The sequence below is a fragment of the Aquarana catesbeiana genome, linkage group LG12, assembly GCF_042186555.1.
Source record: "Aquarana catesbeiana isolate 2022-GZ linkage group LG12, ASM4218655v1, whole genome shotgun sequence".
Classification (NCBI taxonomy): Eukaryota; Metazoa; Chordata; class Amphibia; order Anura; family Ranidae; genus Aquarana; species Aquarana catesbeiana.
The window spans coordinates 225,381,128-225,400,175 of record NC_133335.1 but is presented as its reverse complement, the minus strand read 5'-3'; the positions used below and the strand labels follow the sequence as shown (position 1 = coordinate 225,400,175).

Here is a 19,048-nt window from a genome sequence, read left to right as displayed (position 1 = left end):
TTTTTAAAATTCGTGGAAGTGTCCCTTTTCCAAAAATTTGAGTTTAAACTACCGCTGCACAAATACCGTGTGATATAAAATATTGCAACAATCTCCATTTTATTCTCTAGATTCTCTGCTAAAAAATATATATAATGTTTGGGGGCTCTAAGTAATTTTCTAGCAAAAAATATGGATTTTAACTTGTAAACACCAAATTTCAAAAATAGGCTTAGTCATGAAAGGGTTAATATTGGTTACAATTGAACATTCTCTTTCATTTTAATGAAATAGTTTATGCTTTTATCTTTATATATTTATACATTATGAATTCTGTTATGATATTTGTATCTAACGGTTTATATATTTTTATATAGAAGTTCAAACACCGCAGATTTAAATGAACCAATATCTGTTTTGTAGCCCTGAAGAAGGGGGGAGGCCTTGGATTCCCCAAAATGTGTTGGCGTCTGTGACCCAACACTGTTATTAAAGGTGGTCACACGTGTATTGATGAGACCAATGGTGGTGACATATGCATTTCATAAATTATAGATTTCTCTCCAATCAATATCTCCCAATAAGAATTGATCGATAACTCTCAATCCATTTGATTGATATAACACATAACAGGAGGCGGGTCTCGATCAATAGACATGCAATCACAAAGTTATCACATCTGCATTTCCACATGTAATCTCCATGATCAGATGTATATCAGAGTGGCTGGGAGGAGATGCAATATGATTGATCATTTTCTGCCCTGGCCTGATATGTTTATTGATGATGGATCACTTGTTTGTGATCGCTCGTGCTCCAGATTGATTAGAAATTGATAGGTCTGTGCTGTGGTCACTTTATAGTTTTTGGACCCTCATCCGGCTTTATTTGGCGCTCTCATTAGATTGTGTTGGGTTGTCGGTGTTCACACAAGATGAAAGGCAGCGTGAGCGTGTATGGAGATTTTTAACCCCTTCCTCGCCGTGACACCTTCATCTCCGCAGACACACCGCGCATCCTTACATGTTTCAGGCAGCGGGGGGTTAACAATCTTCCGGCTGTTATGGAAACTGAAGGGGTTTTGTTTGTAGTGTGGAGCGCCAACTCTGCCCAGACAACCAGATGATGTAAAGGATGAAGAAGAGGCGCAAAGAGCAACTGGTCACAGCGATCGAATTCGGCTCCCTAGTGCTGCAGTGCTCTGTAAATGGGGGGAAAAAAAACTGCTTTGTGTTGCGTCTGATACCGCCATAAAAATGACGTTCTGAGCGGAAGGTTGTGATGTCAGAATATCAGAGAACGCGGACAGAAAAGCGCCGTCCTGCCCTTATTTCTGGAAACGCAGTGCCGCCTTTTTACCGCGCGTTTGTCACGCAAAGGCCTCTTGCACACTGCAGCTTGAAAAAGCTCAGTACAGCTAAAATACGAAAAAAAAAAAAGTTTTTCTTTGTTTCTGTTATAAAATTTTGTAAATAAGCAAGTTTTCTCCTTCACTGACGGGCACTGATGAGGTGGCACCAATGAGCTGGCACTGATGAGGTTGTACTGATGATGGGCACTAATATGCATCACTGATGGGCACTGATAGGCGGCACTGATAGGTGGCGCTGATATGCAGCACTGATGGGCATTGATAGGCGGCACTGATGGGTACTTATGGGTTAGACTCTTGGGCAATGATGGGCACTCATAGTTGGCACTGATGGGTACTTATGGGTTGGACTCTTGGGCAAGGACGGGCACTTATAGGTGGCACTGATGGACACTGAGAGGAGGCACTGATGGGCATCACTGATAAGGAGGCACTGACAGGCATTACTGATGGGTACGGATTGCCATTTATAGGCACTGATTGGCATAGTTTATGGGCACTGAGTGTCATCCCTGGTGCTCATGGGTGGCATAACAGGTGGTCATCAGTGGTGGGCATCCCTGGTGGCATACCTGGTGGTGCTGGGTGGGGGCTGTGCTGATAATGAATCAGTGCAGACCCTCCCTGCCAGGGGAGCAGCCAATCGGCTCTGCTCTAGTCGCGTCTGTCAGACACGATAGAGGAAAAGAGATACGCGGCTTTTCCTGGTTTACACTTGGATTGGACACAGCTGATCACGTGGTACAGAGCCTCCGTCAGAGGCTCTTTACCTAGATCGGTGTTGCGGTGTGTCAGACTGACACGGGAGCGCGCCGGCTTTTTATCCCGAAAAGCGTCATATGACATCCAGTCAGGATAATGGAACCACCTGTTTGAGCATCTATTTTTTTCAGCCGTTTTTTTTTTTTTTTTTCCTTTCAACCAGGGCGGGAAGTGGTTAAAAAAAAAAAAGTCTGAAAAAACAGATGCTCAAACAGGATTATCGTATGCAAGAAGCCTAAAAATGCAGCAAAACTTGCAACGCAAAAAGCTCTTGGTTCACTGCCAAAAAAGGACCTACTTTGGCGCATTTGTCTTGCATAGGGTAGCACGCAATACAGACGGTAAAAAAACGCGTTGCGTCGAACAGGTGTGAATGCGGCCTAAAGCACGCAGGCTGCGTGACTCCGCTGTGAAGAAATTCCCTTCTTCCACCCTCCATGAGAAATCCATGTCCAGTTTAGCCAGCATTCACCTCTCCGCGACGCGTGAAAGCGTGATTTTTTTTTTCTTTTTACACTTTTTTTTTTGCGCATTCTTGTGCTACGGCATAGGGCTGCCCGTTCACCGGAATGTGCTGCTCTACATGTGACAAATGCGCCAAAGAAACTCCTTCGCCTCTTTGGGAATTAGGCTTCGCGTTTTTTTTTTTACCAGGTGTAAACGCGCGTCTGTTGGTCATGTTTGCAGCACCATTAACAACGAATGGCACCACAAGCACAACGCACATTCTGTTGTTATGGGTGGAGCCGCAGGCCTGATTCACACCTATGCAGTTTGCATATTCCAGGTGCATTTTGCGTTTTTCAAAACACGTTTATTTTTATTTATTAATTTATTTTTTTTCAATACACGTTTTTGATCCATTGAAGTCTATGGAACCAAAAACCAGAAAAAAGTCCAGAAAAACTCCCCAAAGTAGATCCAAAACTTTTCCGGTCGCGGAGCGTCGAGCATTTTTTTTCAGTGCACGTTTTGCCACTTTTGTAGTGCATTTTGACACTCATTTTGGGGTTTCATTAACAAATAATAGCACCACAAGTGCGACCCGCGATTGCAACGTGTTTTTAAAGGGCATGTGACTGACAAAAACTGCACCGAAATGCTTAGTAGGGGCATTTTTAAGGCACTTTTGAGGCTGTTCCTGTTCATTTCAATAGGGAGGAGAGTTTTTGGTGAGTTTTTTTTAGCTGCCTAAGGCTGGTTTTCAGGCATTTTAGCGCTAAAAATAACCTCCAAATAATGGCTGAAAACCGCCTCCCATTCATTTCAGTGTGACTTTTCACACTGGGGCGGTGCGCTTGCGGCACGTTAGGAAAAGTCCTGCAAGCAGCATCTTTGGGGCGGTTTGGGAGCACTCCCAAAACGCCCTGCCCATTGAAATAAATGGAAAACGCTTCCAAAGCGCTACAACATGGGTGCTTTTAACCCCTTCTTCGGCTGCCAGTGGGGGGTTAAAAGCGCCCCGCTAGTGGCCGAAAAGTCCCGCTAAAGTGGCGCTAAAAAGAGCGGCGCTTTAGCGCTAATGCTCGACGGCTCCAGTGTGAAAGTAGCCTAAACTTGCCCCAAAGATGCTGCAAGGATTGTTTTTTCACCGCAGCAAAAGCGCGACACCCCAGTGTAAAGACGTTCATTGATTTTAAAGGGATGCTTTTTTCTTGAGTTTTTCAGGCTTTTTTTTTTCTTATTTAATATTTTTTTTATGTAATATTTTATTATTATTAGTAGTATATTATTATATTATTTTTATTACTATATTGTTATATAATAGGACATTGATTAATATATAATAATATACTGTACTAATATAGCATACTACTAATAATAATAGATAGATAGATAGATAGATAGATAGATAGATAGATAGATAGAAATATTATATATAATAATATTATACATAAATAAATATAATAATAAATAATATACTACTATTGATTTTAAAGGGATCCTTTTTTCTGGCTTTTTTTTCTTATTTAATATGTTTTTTTATGTAATATTTCATTATTATTAGTAGTATATTATTATATTATTTTTATTACTATATTGTTATATAATATAATAATACATTTTATAATAATATACTGTACTAATATAGCATACTACCAATATATATATATATATATATATATATATATATATATATATATATATATATAAATAAATAATATTATATATAATAATAAATATAATAATATTATATATAAATAATATAATAATATTATAAATAATATAATAATAAATAATATGCTACTACTAGTAATATGTATATATATATATATATATATATATATATATATATATATATATATATATATATAAATAATTCTATTTATTTATTATTATATTTACACTTGCCCTGAGTTTTCATAATAATAAATATATATATATATATATATATATAAAAACATTTTTTTGTTATTTATTATTATATTTACACTTGCCCTGAGTTTTCTCTGCATCAGCCTACCCCTCCCCCACTCATTGCACCCACGCAGCGTCTCGCTCCATATACTCACCTCCCGGCTGTACATTACATTACATTACAGTACTGTACAGCTGTACATTATAAACTTCCACTTCTGGCGGCTTTAGGTGATTTTGTGGTTCCTGTACAATCAGCGCGCTCCATTGTAAAATGAATAAATATTGATTTTAATTTTGGCACCAGCTGTATACAATCCCCTCCGGTGATTAAAAACCTCTGCTGAGCGCCACGTCTGGGTGGGTGCAGAGGAAAATTCTCAGCTATAGAAGAATTAGTATAAAGAGTATATCAGTAGTATATCAGTAGTATATCAGTAGTATATCAGTAGTATATCACATCCACCAGACAGTCGCTGCCATCCGCTCTGCAGAGAGATTAGATTTATGGGGGGGACGGATGAGCAAAATGAACTGTTTACAATTTGCAGACATCATAGAAATTCCGGCATTTTGGGCAAAACTTCTGAATCTGCAGTAAATTGGAGTCTATTGGGAAATTAAGGTGGATAGTAAATCTGAACTCCATCCTTCCCTTCAGTCTTGTACAGTTCTACCGGCTGATTTCACCGCACACTGTGAGCTTCTCATAATGTGCATTTGAACCTGCAGAAAGTCAGATAGAGCTCCGCCTCATTTCCTGGCTGAAGAATGTCCAGCCTGACTGTCCCAGGCCCGTCCCTTTCATTCATTGGCTTCAGTTCTTCCAATCTTATTAGCAATTTTAGCAGAGACCTTCTAGAATAAAACGGTGGGTGTTGCAAATGTTTGTGTCACACGGTATTTGCACAGCGGTTTTTCAAACGCAATTTTTTGGGGGAAATAAAACACTTTCATGAATTGAAAAAAAAAAAAAAAGAAACGCTAAAGTTAGCCCAATTTTTTTGTATAAATGTGAAAGATAATGTTACGCCGAGTAAATAGATGCCGAACATGTCACTCTTTAAAATTACCCGTAGAATGGCGGCAAACTATGGTGTTTAAAATTCTCCATAGGCGACTCTTTAAACGCCTTTTACAGGTTACCAGTTGCATGGGAGGTCTGGTGCTAGAATTATTGCTCTCGTTCTGATGTTCGTGAGAATACCTCACATGTGTGGTTTTGATCGCTGTTTACATGTGTGTGCAGGAGTAACGTATGCGTTCGCATTTGCGCGTAAGCACGGTAGGACGGGGGCGCTTTAAAAACATTTTTTTATCATTATTATTCTTTTTTATACAAAAATATATATTTTTTTATACTTTTTTTTTTGTACTAACTTTACTGCTATTACAAGGGATGAACAACAACCCTTGTGATATCATGGGATGTGACAGGTCCTCTTTATGGAGAGAGTAGGGGTCTACCTCTCCTCTAGCCTCCCATGCAGTCTGCTTACCTGGCGATGGGACCCAGGAGAGGAGGCGGCAGGAGGGGGGGATGGGAACCGGTCATCACGTACAAATCCGTCGGACTTTGGTGTGATCGTGTGTAGGCAAGTCCGTTCATTGGGAAAGTTCATCGGAAGTCCGCCGGATAGACCGTCGGACCAGTCCGGTCGAAAAGTCCGCCCGTGTGTACGCTGCATTAGAATTAAGGCCAACACGTTCTATCTTGGTCTCATCAGACCAGAGAATCTTATTTCTCTCCATCTTGGAGTCCTTCAGGTGTTTTTTTAGCAAACTCCATGCGGGCTTTCATGTGTCTTGCACTGAGGAGAGGCTTCCGTCGGGCCACTCTGCCATAAAGTCCCAACTGGTGGAGGGATGCAGTGATGGTTGACTTTCTACAACTTTCTCCCATCTCCCGACTGCATCTCTGGAGCTCAGCCACAGTGATCTTTGGGTTCTTCTTTACCTCTCTCACCAAGACTCTTCTCCCCCGATAGCTCAGTTTGGCCGGACGGTCAGCTCTAGGAAGGGTTCTGGTCGTCCCAAATGTCTTCCATTTAAGGATTATGGAGGCCACTGTGCTCTTAGGAACCTTAAAGCGGGGGTTCACCCACACCGCCAAAAAAAAAAAAATATTAAAAGCCAGCAGCTACAAATACTGCAGCTGCTGACTTTTAATACATGGCCACTTACCTGTCCCAGGGTCCCTAGGTGAGGGAATCAGGAAGTGAAGCGTTGCGGCTTCACTTCCCGGTTCCCTACTGCGCATGCGCGAGTCGCGCTGCGCGTCCCAAGTGGTCCCCGCTCTCTCCTGGGAGCTGTGTGTTCCCAGGAGACAGCGCAGTGGGACGGGAAGAGGCGTAGACTCCCATGGGAGTCTATGCCAGAAGTGGGTGCAAATACCTGTCTTAGACAGGTATCTGCACCCCCCCTCCCCCCTGAAAGGTGCCAAATGTGACACCGGAGGGGGGGAGGGTTCCGAAAAGCGGAAGTTCCATTTTTTTGTGGAACTCAGCTTTAAGTGCAGCAGAATTTTTTTTGTAACCTTGGCCAGATCTGTGCCTTGCCACAATTCTGTCTCTGAGCTCTTCAGGCAGTTCCTTTGACCTCATGATTCTCATTTGCTCTGACATGCACTGTGAGCTGTAAGGTCTTATATAGACAGGTGTGTGGCTTTCCTAATCAAGTCCAATCAGTATAATCAAACACAGCTGGACTCAAATGAAGGCGTAGAACCATCTCAAGGATGATCAGAAGAAATGGACAGCACCTGAGTTAAATACATGAGTGTCACAGCAAAGGGTCTGAATAGTTAGGACCATGTGATATTTCAGTTTTTCTTTTTTAATAAATCTGCAAAAAATGACAACAATTCTGTGTTTTTCTGTCAATATGGGGTGCTGTGTGTACATTAATGAGGAAAAAAATGGCAGCAAATGGCTGCAATATAACAAAGAGTGAAAAATTTAAGGGGGTCTGAATACTTTCCGTCCCCACTGTATATATATATATATATATAATTATTATTAGTAGTAGTAGTAGTATGCTATATTAGTACAGTATATTATTATATTATTAAATGTATTATTATATTATATAAAAATATAGTAATAAAAATAATATAATAATATACTACTAATAATAAAATATTACATAAAAAACATTAAATAAGAAAAACAAAAGCCTGAAAAACTCAAGACAAAAGCATCCCTTTAAAATCAATGAATGTCTTTACAATGGGGCGGTGCGCTTCCGCTGCGGTGAAAAAAAATCCTTGCAGCATCTTTGGGGCAAGTTTAGGCTACTTTCACACTGGGGCTGCCAAGAATTAACGCTAAAGCGCCGCTCGTTTTAGTGACGCTTTAGCGGCACTTTTCGGTCGCTAGCGGGGCGCTTTTAACCCCCACTGGGGGCCAAAGAAGGGGTTAATACTTTCTGTCCTCACTGTATATAAATGTGTGTGTGTGTGTATATATATATATATATTAGGGTTTCACCAATACTAGTATTGGTATCGGTGCCAATACCGAGTATTTCCACAAGTATCGGTACTCCTGCAAATGCACCGATACCTGAAACCAATACTTTCACGCTCCGTTCTTTGAGCTGTCAGTGGGGTCTCCCCTGTTGACAGCTGAAGTGTTAAAGAAGTCCTAAATTGGAGCTGTCAAAAAAAAAAGCAGCCCAATCAGCCCTGAAACACTAAAATAAAAAGAAACATTGTTTCTTTTTGTATCTTTCTGTTTCTTCATCTGCAGATCAAAGGGATGAACAAATGTCCCTCTGTTTAACCCCTTAATAACCCTTAATTTACTCCAATCAGCCTTAATTAGCTCCCTATTCTCCTCCATTTAATTATTTTCCTGCTTTTTTTTTTGTTCACGTCTATTTTATAAACGATAAACAATTACATTTTTTTTTTGTTTTCTTTGTTAGTGAATATTTTTCACATATATTTACACATTATACATTGAAAAAGCGCCAAATAAAAAAAAAAATCTGAAATTGCGTCCCAAATCGGGACTGACATGCGGGAGTGAAATCATGCGAGTTCAGCTGAACTTATTCCCGCAGCTCAGTGTGAACCGGGGCTAAAGGGATGAGGTGGCAACCCTACTTGCTAGTAGCGGGTTGGACCCCCATTTGCCTTCATTCTTGGTGGCATAGATACAACAAGGTGTTGGAAACATTCCTCAGAGATTTTGCTCCATAGTGACATGATAGCATCACACAGTTGCTGCAGATTTGTCAGTTGCACATCCATGATGCCAATCTCCAGTTCCACCACATCCCAAAGGTGCTCTATTGGATGAGATGTGGTGAGTGTGGAGGCCATTGGAGTACAGGGACCTCATTGTCCAGTGGTGAGATGATTGGAGCTTTGTGACATGGAGCATTATCCTGCTGGAAGGAGCCCTCAGAAGATGGGGACACTGTAGTCATAAAGGGATGGACATGGTCAGCAACAATACTCAGGGGGGCCGTGGTGTACAAACCATTCTGAATTGGTACTAAGGGGTCCAAAGTGTGCCAAGAAAATACCCCCCACACCATTACACCCCCCACCACCAGCCTGAACCGGTGATACAAGGCAGGATGGATCCATGCGCCAAATTCTGACCCCATCATCTGAATGTCGGAGCTGAAATCCAGACTCATCAGACCAGGCAACGTTTTTCCAATCTTCTAGTGTCCAATTTTGGTGATCCTGTGCGAATTGTAGCCTCAGTTTCCTGTTCTTAGCTGACAGGAGTGGCACCCGGTGTGGTCTTCTGCTGCTGTAGCCCATCTGCTTCAAGATTTGATGTGTTGTGCATTCAGCAGTGGCGGCCCATGCATTAAGGATGCACGGGCACCGCCCCCTCTCTACTGCCACCCCCCTCTAGCACCAATAGATAGATTCATGCATTGCATGAATCTATCTATGGCCGCCGCTGCCACCCCCTTTTCGGGCGCAGGGCGCCTGAATCACATCGGCGGGGGGTGGTCTTGAAGCCCCTGATTAGAGCCATAGGCTCTAATATGTGTCAAAAAAGGTGATCTGCAATCGCCATGCTGGGCGCACGCAGGTCACTCAGCTGTGTTAGAAAAGCAAATGAATAATCGCTTTCCTAGCACTAAACCACCTCTCTGCCAATCAGGTGCTCGGATCTGTTACCTGTCACCTGATTGGCTGAAAAGACAGGCGCTGTGATTGGACGCCAGGTGTCCAATCATAGCAGAGGATGGGAAGAGAGGACGGGAGAAGACATCGAGGAGCTGTCCCACTGAGACAGGTAAGTGCAGACGGCGGGGGGCACACTGGCAGCATTTGATATGGCACAGTGGCTGCGTTTGATGGCACAGTGGCTGTGTTTGATGGGCACTGATGGCACAGTGGCTGCATTTGATGGCACAGTGGCTGCGTTTGATGGGCACTGATGGCACAGTGGCTGCATTTGATGGCACAGTGGCTGCGTTTGATGGCACAGTGGCGGCGATTGATGGGCACAGTGGCGGCGATTGATGGGCACAGTGGAAGAAATTGATGGGCACAGTGGTGGCATTTGATGGCACAGTGGCTGTGTTTGATGGGCACTGATGGCACAGTGGCTGCATTTGATGGCACAGTGGCTGCGTTTGATGGCACAGTGGCGGCGATTGATGGGCACAGTGGCGGCGATTGATGGGCACAGTGGAAGAAATTGATGGGCACAGTGGTGGCATTTGATGGCACAGTGGCTGTGTTTGATGGGCACAGTGGTGGCAATTGATGGGCACAGTGAGGCTGCGATTGATGTTTTTTTTCAGAATTTTTCAGTTTGTTTGCGCCCCCCCAAAAAATTTTGAGAACCAGCTGCCACTGGCATTCAGAGATGGTATTTTGCATACCTTGGGTGTAACGAGTGGTTATTTGAGTTACTGTTGCCTTTCTATCATCTCCAACCAGTCTGCCCATTCTCCTCTGACCCCTGACATCAACAAGGCATTTTCCTTCACATAACTGCCGCTCACTGGATATTTTCTCTTTTTTGGACCACTCATGTGGTTGTGTGTGAAAATCCCAGTAGATCAGCAGTTTTGGAAATACTCAGACCAGCCCGTCTGGCACCAACAACCATGGCACATTCAAAGTCGCTTAAATCCCCTTTCTTCCCCATTCTGAAGCTCGGTTTAAACTTCAGCAAGTCGTCTTTACCACGTCTAGATGCCTAAATGCATTGAGTTGCTGCCATGTGATTGGCTGACTAGCAATTTGTGTCGCCAAGCAATTGAACAGGTGTACCTAGTAAAGTGGCCGGTGAGTGTGTATATATATATATATATATATATATATATATATATATATATATATATATATATGCCAATTTCCAGCTCTGTTCCATCAATATGCATAGAGGGGAGGATCGCCATGCAATTTGCAAGGACATCAGACCCCGGCTGAGCACTTCTCCTGCCCTTCAATGTTAATTGGTCCCCGGCGGTCCCATTGTTGTTCCATTAGAGCGGAGCTGATATGGAAAATACAATAAACACAACTCAGGTGCTGAATACGCAGCGCTGCATAATAAACTCCGCCGGCTTATTGCCAACACGCAGAAAATGTTAATAACCATCGCAGCTTACTGCGGGAATTTTTTTGCCATGGACGGCGCGGGTGTCATCGGAGACGAATGACATTTAGTCGGTGTCGTCCCCTAAGCCCCCTCCCTGTACCCCCGGGAACTCTGTAATGAACACGGAATATCTGTGATGGACGACTCTCCGGGGGGATCACACTTGTCGGCAGAAGATGAAATCCCCCCCTGAATGATGGAGCTGGTGTATGAAAGTGTAATACCAGCTGTTACATGGGGAGGGCAGCACTGAGATTCTCCAGGAATGGGTTAAAGTCTGGTCTGTTGGGTCGCAGAGGATGCAGCTCATTAACCTCCCTCAGATCATCAACTTCTGCTGAGCTGCGTGAGGACTGAGACCTTATCTGATATAAGAAGACATAACAACCGCTACCATCCATTCTTTTTCCTTATCAGATTTATTATAATAGGTATTATATAGAGCCACCAATTTATGCAGCACTTTATATATTGTACATTCACCCCAAGATTTTACAATCTAAGGTCCCTATCTGAAGTACTGTATGTACTATAGTTGCCACCTCATCCCTTTAAACCCGAACACATAATAATTACACGGGTTCTGTGGCTGATAGAGGTGGTAATTAAACTTACTTGGTGCCTTATCTGCATTTAATTAGCCCCAGAACCTGTATAATTCAAAGGTGTTCGGGTTTAAAGGGATGAGGTGGCAACTCTAGTATGTACACATCTATCTAGACAGGAACCAATTAACCTACCAGCATGTCTTTGGAGTGTTGGAGGAAACCGGAGTGCCCAGGGGAGACCCACGCAGGCACAGGGAGAACTCCATGCAGATAGTGTCCCGCTTAGGACTTGAATCCCAGTGCTAACCACTAAGCCACTATGCCAGGGCTGGGACAAGGGGTGGGCAGGAGAGGTGGCTGCCCTGGGCACTGTGGTATCATGTGAGGGGGGGGGGGGGTGGCTGCGAGCGGATTGAGAGGAAAATTGTTCTAGGAGGGGAATTTAGGGGCTGTGTGCTGGGAGTAAGGATGAGCTCCGGCGTGTTCGCACAGCCCACGTGCAGAGCCCGCCAGGAAGTTGGCACGGCGCTAATCACAGGCAGTGAGACATTTACCCCATGTGTGGCTGCAGAGATCGGTAAATGTCTCACTGCCTGTGATTAGCACCGTACCGTAGCATCAATGCAGCCTCACCAGCGCCCATCAATGCAGCCCCACCAGCGCCCATCAATGCAGCCTCACCAGCGCCCATCAATGCAGCCTCACCAGCGCCCATCAATGCAGCCCCACCAGCGCCCATCAATGCAGCCCCACCAGTGCCCATCAATGCAGCCTCACCAGTGTCCATCAATGCAGCCCCACCAGTGCCCATCAATGCAGCCTCACCAGCGCCCATCAATGCAGCCTCACCAACGCCCATCAATGCAGCCTCACCAGCGCCCATCAATACAGCCTCACTAGGCGCCCATCAATGCAGCCTAACCAGCGCCCATCAATGCAGCCTAACCAGCGCCCATCAATGCAGCCTCACCAGCGCCCATCAATGCAGCCTCACCAGCGCCCATCAAAGCAGCCTCACCAGTGCCCATCAATGCAGCCTCACCAGCGCCCATCAAAGCAGCCTCACCAGTGCCCATCAATGCAGCCTCACCAGCGCCCATCAATGCAGCCTCACCAGCGCCCATCAAAGCAGCCTCACCAGTGCCCATCAATGCAGCCTCACCAGCGCCCATCAATGCAGCCTCACCAGCGCCCATGAATGCAGCCCCACCAGTGCCCATCAATGCAGCCCCACCAGTGCCCATCAATGCAGCCTCACCAGCGCCCATCAATGCAGCCACACCAGCGACCATCAATGCAGCCTCACCAGCGCCCATCAATGCAGCCCCACCAGTGCCCATCAATGCAGCCCCACCAGTGCCCATCAATGCAGCCTCACCAGCGCCCATCAATGCAGCCACACCAGCGACCATCAATGCAGCCTCACCAGCGCCCATCAATGCAGCCTCACCAGTGCCCATCAATGCAGCCTCACCAGTGCCCATCAATGCAGCCTCACCAGCGCCCATCAATGCAGCCTCACCAGCGCCCATCAATGCAGCCTCACCAGCGCCCATCAATGCAGCCTCACCAGAGCCCATCAATGCACCCTACCAGTGCCCATCAATGAATGTTTGCTTGCTTCCATTCATTCGGGAGTCAGGACACAGACACAGTCCTCTGCCGCCGCTGCGCCTCTGACACTATGTGCGAATGAAGCGGCGGCTGCCTGCTGATGCTGAGACTTAGTTGCTACCTGCAGAGAGAAGAGAGTGGGAACACCAGCGGCCGGGTGCCCTAAGCGTCTGCCTAGTGATAGCACCAGTCCTGCACACACATGGATTGTGTTCTATGGTATAATAAATGGGGTTTGCTGCCTTGATAGATTTTATATCACCTGAACTATATACACAATGATTCCAATGTACTGCCTCCCCCAGGTCATTCCAGGTGTTGCGTCCTTCTCTTTCATCACCGGCCTTCCCAGATATTGCAAATCTCTAACGCATGGCAGACACCAGAAATGATTTGATGTTCGCTCAGCATTAGTGACCCGGGGAAGATTGATCGGCTCTTCATTCCAGTAAAGTGGATTCATTTTTTTTCCTTTTCCATCTAATTAAACTGAGTCGGCGAACGCCATCAGCCAACGCAGCTCGTCTCATGTCAGGTAACTAATAGCTCAAGGAACGGCTGAGGATTTATCATCTTTACATCAGGAAACTCGTGTGATGGGGGATGTATATAAATGTATCAAGGTCAGAAATAATGTTTCTCTTTATATATGAGCGGGGGGTGGGGGGGGGCGGCCATATTGGCCCATTATTTAGTGACTGCGCTTTACTCTTCTTCCCTCTCAGTGCAGAGCTGGTCATACACTGCAGGCTGAATGACTGAGATCTGACAGATTCCTCCATCCAGTGCCGGGATGAGATCATCCAGGGCAAAGGTGCCAAATTGTGCCCCTCCTAGGGTTGCCACCTCTTCCCTTTAAAACACATAGGTTGGACTTGATGGACTTGTGTCTTTTTTCAACCTCACCTACTATGTAACTATGTAACATATTAATTACACAGGTTCTGGTGCTAATTTAATGCAGATAAGGCAGCAAGTGAGTTTAAAGGGGTTGTAAAGGCTCGTGTTTTTATACCTTAATGCATCCTATGCATAAAGGTGAAAAAACACCTTGCAGTCAACGGCCCCCCAGCCCCCCACCGTTTTACTTACCTGAGCCCTGAATTTCCGTCGGTGCGTCCCCGCCGTCCCTCTCTCCATGCGTGTCCAGCTCTTGATTGGATAGATTGATAGCAGCGTAGCCATTGGCTCCCGCTGCTCTCAGTCAAATCCAATGATGCGGGCGCTGGGGGGCGGAGCCGAGTCCTGCATTTGGCCTCTATGGACGCCGAATGCTGGACTCGGGAGAGCGCTTCTCCGATGCGGGGAGGAGCCGCAAGAGCCGCCACCGAGGGACCCCAGAAATGGACAACATTTTTTTTTTTTTTTTTTATGGGCAGTGGTAAAATACTGCATTATGGGCACTAGATGGAGCTGAGTAGCATAAGGAATACATACAACTTTGTAGCAACAGGTACATTAGACACTGTTCACACAAGAGCGGCTTGGAATCAAAATGGCGCTAGTCATATAAGAACATGGGATTGGGTGCTATTCATTGTTAATGGCTGCCCAAATGCCGTACCATTTAAGCGCGACTGTCGTGTGGCAAAAATGTTTGGAAATCGCAGCAAAGCGCGCTTGAAAAAAAAAAACCTGTGAAGCTCATCGCACCCAAAAAGGTGCAGGAGATTCTTTGGGAACCCCATGCTGCTCTATGTGCGACATGTGGAAACGTAACAAAAACACGCAAAGAAAAAAAAAAAGTGTGTGGGAATGCTCATTACTGCTACACAAAGTGAGAATGGGACCTTATGGAGAATGCTAGAGGGAATTAGCAAATACATGTAAGCAATAGCTACATTTATTTGCTGATTTTCACTATTATTGTTACATATGTCTTTGCAAGAAAAGATACAATGTATTACCTATGCTTCTCAGCTCCATCTACTGGCCACAAAGCAGTATTTTACTACCAACAGTAATAAAAGAACGTTTGTTTAAAAGAGAGGGAAAAAAAAAACCTAAAGAACATTTGTTTTTGCCCAATTTGCACAGAATGTAAGTACATGCAGATTCGTTGGATGCATGGCTATGCAAATGAATTATAAACAGACCCCTAAGTGTATGGACAAACTATATACTGAGTCACCAAATACCATACACCCTGTAGGTAGCTTATCCTGAAATTAGTTTTATCTCAGCAGTTGCCCAGATCATGGCAGATTATTCTCACCGTTGCCCAGAGCGGCTTTATAAATAGATACATGAAAAAAAAAAAATGCACAAAATCAACGATGACCTTTCATAAATAGTCCCCATAGTGTCAGGCAGATGGTCAAACGACCTTTCTTCAAAACACCTTACCCGCACACCAGGGGGCGACAGATGGCACTCAAAGTTCTCCATCAAACACAAAACCAGCACAATGTGCCTGAACAATCTTATCTCTCCATCCAGGTCTGTTCCCCATGGAGAGACATCCCCACACACTGTCCAATCTGCTTCAACTGACTGCTAAACGTCTCGTTTTAGTTTTGGACACAAAATTGTATAATTCTTTAGCTGCTGCAATCTGGTTTCTGATTGGTTGCCTGGCACACTATTGCTCTTTTAATTACCCTTAAAAAAAAAAAATTTAATTGTTACATTTTTTTAATTTTAATAAATTTAATACATTTCTTCTCATTTTTATACACTTTTGTGTCCGAACAGATGGGGGCGCCAGAGTGTCCTGTTTAGACTCAGCGTGTCTGATTCTAACCAGGATCCCATCTGCCAGGAGTCGGGATGTTCTCCTCATGTTTGGGTTTTCTCCAAAATTCATCGAGCCGGGCAACTGGAATCCACCCAAAAGCAGCCGAATGTGTGTGTATCTAGAACGTGCAGGGGACATTAGAGTGTAAGCTCCTGTGGTGCAAAGACTGATGTGATTAGCTCGGTGTTCTCTGTACAGCTCTACAGTATATGTCAGAGCTATATGAATCTATGATAATAATGGTGTGTGACTGGGGCACGGGGGACATTAGAGTGTGAGCTCCTGTGGCTCAGTGTTCTCTGTAGTACAGCACTGCAAAATATGTTAGAGCTATATAAATGTATAATAATCATGTGTGACTGTGGTGGGACATTAGAGTGTAAGCTCCTCTGGTGCAGAGACTGATGTGTTTGGCTCAGTGTTCTCTGTACAGCACTATAGTATATGTCAGAGCTATATAAATGAATAATAATCATGTGTGACTGTGGTGGGGCATTAGAGTGTAAGCTCCTCTGGTGCAGAGACTGATATGAATGGCTCATTGTTCTCTGTATAACACTCGCTGTAGCTTATGTCGGAAGCATAGCAATGTATAATAATAATAATACAGTATGGTAAAGGATTGTAAGCTCCTCTGATGTGAATAGATCAGTGTTCTCTGTACAGCACTGAAGAATATGTCAGAGCTATATAAATGTATAATAATAATATGGTGAACAGACTGTAAGCTTCTCTGGTGCAAAGACTGATCTGTATGTTATATTGTTTTCTGAGCTATAAAATAATAATACTAGAACTTATAATAATAATAAAATATAGTATCTGCTGGGATAATGAATTGTAAGCTCATGTGGTGCAGAGACTGATGTGCATGTTATATTGTTCTCTGGGCTATAAAAAATAATAATACAAATAACATTAATATAGTATGGATTGGGAAAATGAATTGTAAGCTCCTGTGGTGTAGTTTATATTGTTATAAGCTATATAAATTAATAATAATGATATTCGTCGTCTTACAGTATGTTAATGGATTGTAAGCTCTTCTGGTGCAGAGGCTGATGTGTATGCTATATTATTCTCTAAGCTATATTTATAATAATACAAATAATAATAATATAATATGGGGCGGGATAATAAATTGTAAGCTCTGTGGTGCGGGTTTTATTGTTTTCGAAGCTATAAATATATAATAATAATAATGATGGTGATATTTATCGCCATAACAGTATGGTAATGGATTGTAAGCTCCTCTGGTGCAGAAGCTGATGTGTATGTTATATTGTTCTCATAATAATAATAATTTAATAATGTTATTATTATTATATAGTATGGTTGGGATAATGGATTGTAAGCTCCTCTGGTGCAGAGACTGATGTATGTGTTACATTGTTCTCAAAGCTTTATAATTATAGAATAATAATATTCATCATACAGTATGGTAATGGATTGTAAGCTCCTCTGGTGCAGAAACTGATGTGTATGTTATATTGTTCTAATAATAATAATTATTATTATTATTATTATTGTTATTATTTTGTATGCAAATTGTAAGCTCTCCTGGTGCAGAGACTAATGTGTGATTTTGTTCTCAGACCTATAATAATAATAGTAATATTCATCATACAGTATGGTAATGGATTGTAAGCTCCTCCGGTGCAGAAACTGATGTGTATGTTATATTGGTCTCATAAAAAAAATAATAATAATAATACTTAACATAATAATAATTATTAATTATATTATTATATAGTATGGTTGGATAATGGATTGTAAGCTCCTCTGGTGCAGAGACTGATGTATGTGTTACATTGTTCTCAAGCTATATAATTACAGAATAATAATATTCATCATACAGTATGGTAATGGATTGTAAGCTCCTCTGGTGCAGAAACTTATGTGTATGTTATATTGTTCTCAGAATACTACTACTAATAATAATTATAATAATTACTATTATTTTATTATTATATAGTATGGTTGGGATAATGGATTGTAAGCTCTTCTGGTGCAGAGACTGATGTATTTGTTACATGGTTCTCAAAGCTATATAAATAAAAAAAAAAAAAAATACTACAGTATGGTAATGGATTGTAAGCTCCTCTGGTGCAAAAACTGATGTGATATTGTTCTCAGAATACTACTACTACTACTAATAATAATCATAATTATTATTATTTTATTATTGCATGGTTGGGATAATGGATTGTAAGCTCTTCTGGTGCAGAGGCTGATGTATGTGTTACATTGTTCTCAAAGCTATATAAATGTAAAAAAATACTACAGTATGGTAATGGATTGTAAGCTCCTGTGGTGCAGTGCTCCTAACTCTATGGATAACGTTGGCACTCTGCGAACCACTAACAAATTCGATCATTCGTCCTCTAAGTTCTCCCGGCACTCACCGTCTCCGCTGATGTTCTCCTCGCAGGAATACCAGATCCCGGCGTGGAAATGCCTTTCGATGAATTTGTCGTCCCCGGTCTCCCAGGTGTATTGGACCACGTTGCTGCCGTTGGTGTCGGAGTTGTTGAAGCGGATGCAGAAGGTCTGTTTCTCCCTGGAGCTGCCCTGGCAGAAGGGTTTGGGCACTTTGCGGATCCCCTCGCACCAGTAGCTGCTGCTGAAGGGCGGTGATGGAGAAGAGGAGAGAGAGGAAATTCAGAGTCAGCGCCAGAGTGGCCCTTCTACGTCTGTCCATGGAGCTCAGCGACGTCCAGAGCCGAGCCCTGAGATCCCCAACACCGGACTGAGGATGGGAGCTGCTCCTCGCCTGGCGTCCTGCTCCATCCCCGGCACCCAATGAGAAGTGTCTGCATTGATCTGAGCGCAGCTCCACTCTATAAGGGCTTGTCATGTGTGACAGGCTGACGAGGGGGGAGAGAGGGGGGGGGGAGATGCTCGTCCGCTAAATGTCAGGATGAGAGAGAAAAGGCTTCGCTTCCAGTAGAGCGCACGCCTAATACGCCATGGCTTTCAAAGTCGGAGAAAAGAACAGTTCACCGATCGCTCCCCCCCCCCCCTCCTCCTCCTCCATCATCCTTCTATTAGTAAAGCCCAGAGTCTTCATTTACCAGAAATGTCAGCAAAA

The 19,048-nt window shown here is 43.5% G+C and overlaps 1 protein-coding gene across 1 annotated transcript in view; it reads right to left on the bottom strand.

Annotated features, from left to right (window-relative positions):
* Positions 1-18,839, bottom strand: part of GSG1L2 (GSG1 like 2) — a 90,680-nt gene extending 71,841 nt beyond the window's left edge. The window contains 2 exon segments of the mRNA XM_073606794.1: positions 18,363-18,585; positions 18,587-18,839. Of these exon segments, the coding sequence (XP_073462895.1) occupies positions 18,363-18,585; positions 18,587-18,814 (451 nt within the window). The 5' untranslated portion in view covers positions 18,815-18,839.
* Between the last annotated feature and the right edge of the window lie 209 nt (positions 18,840-19,048).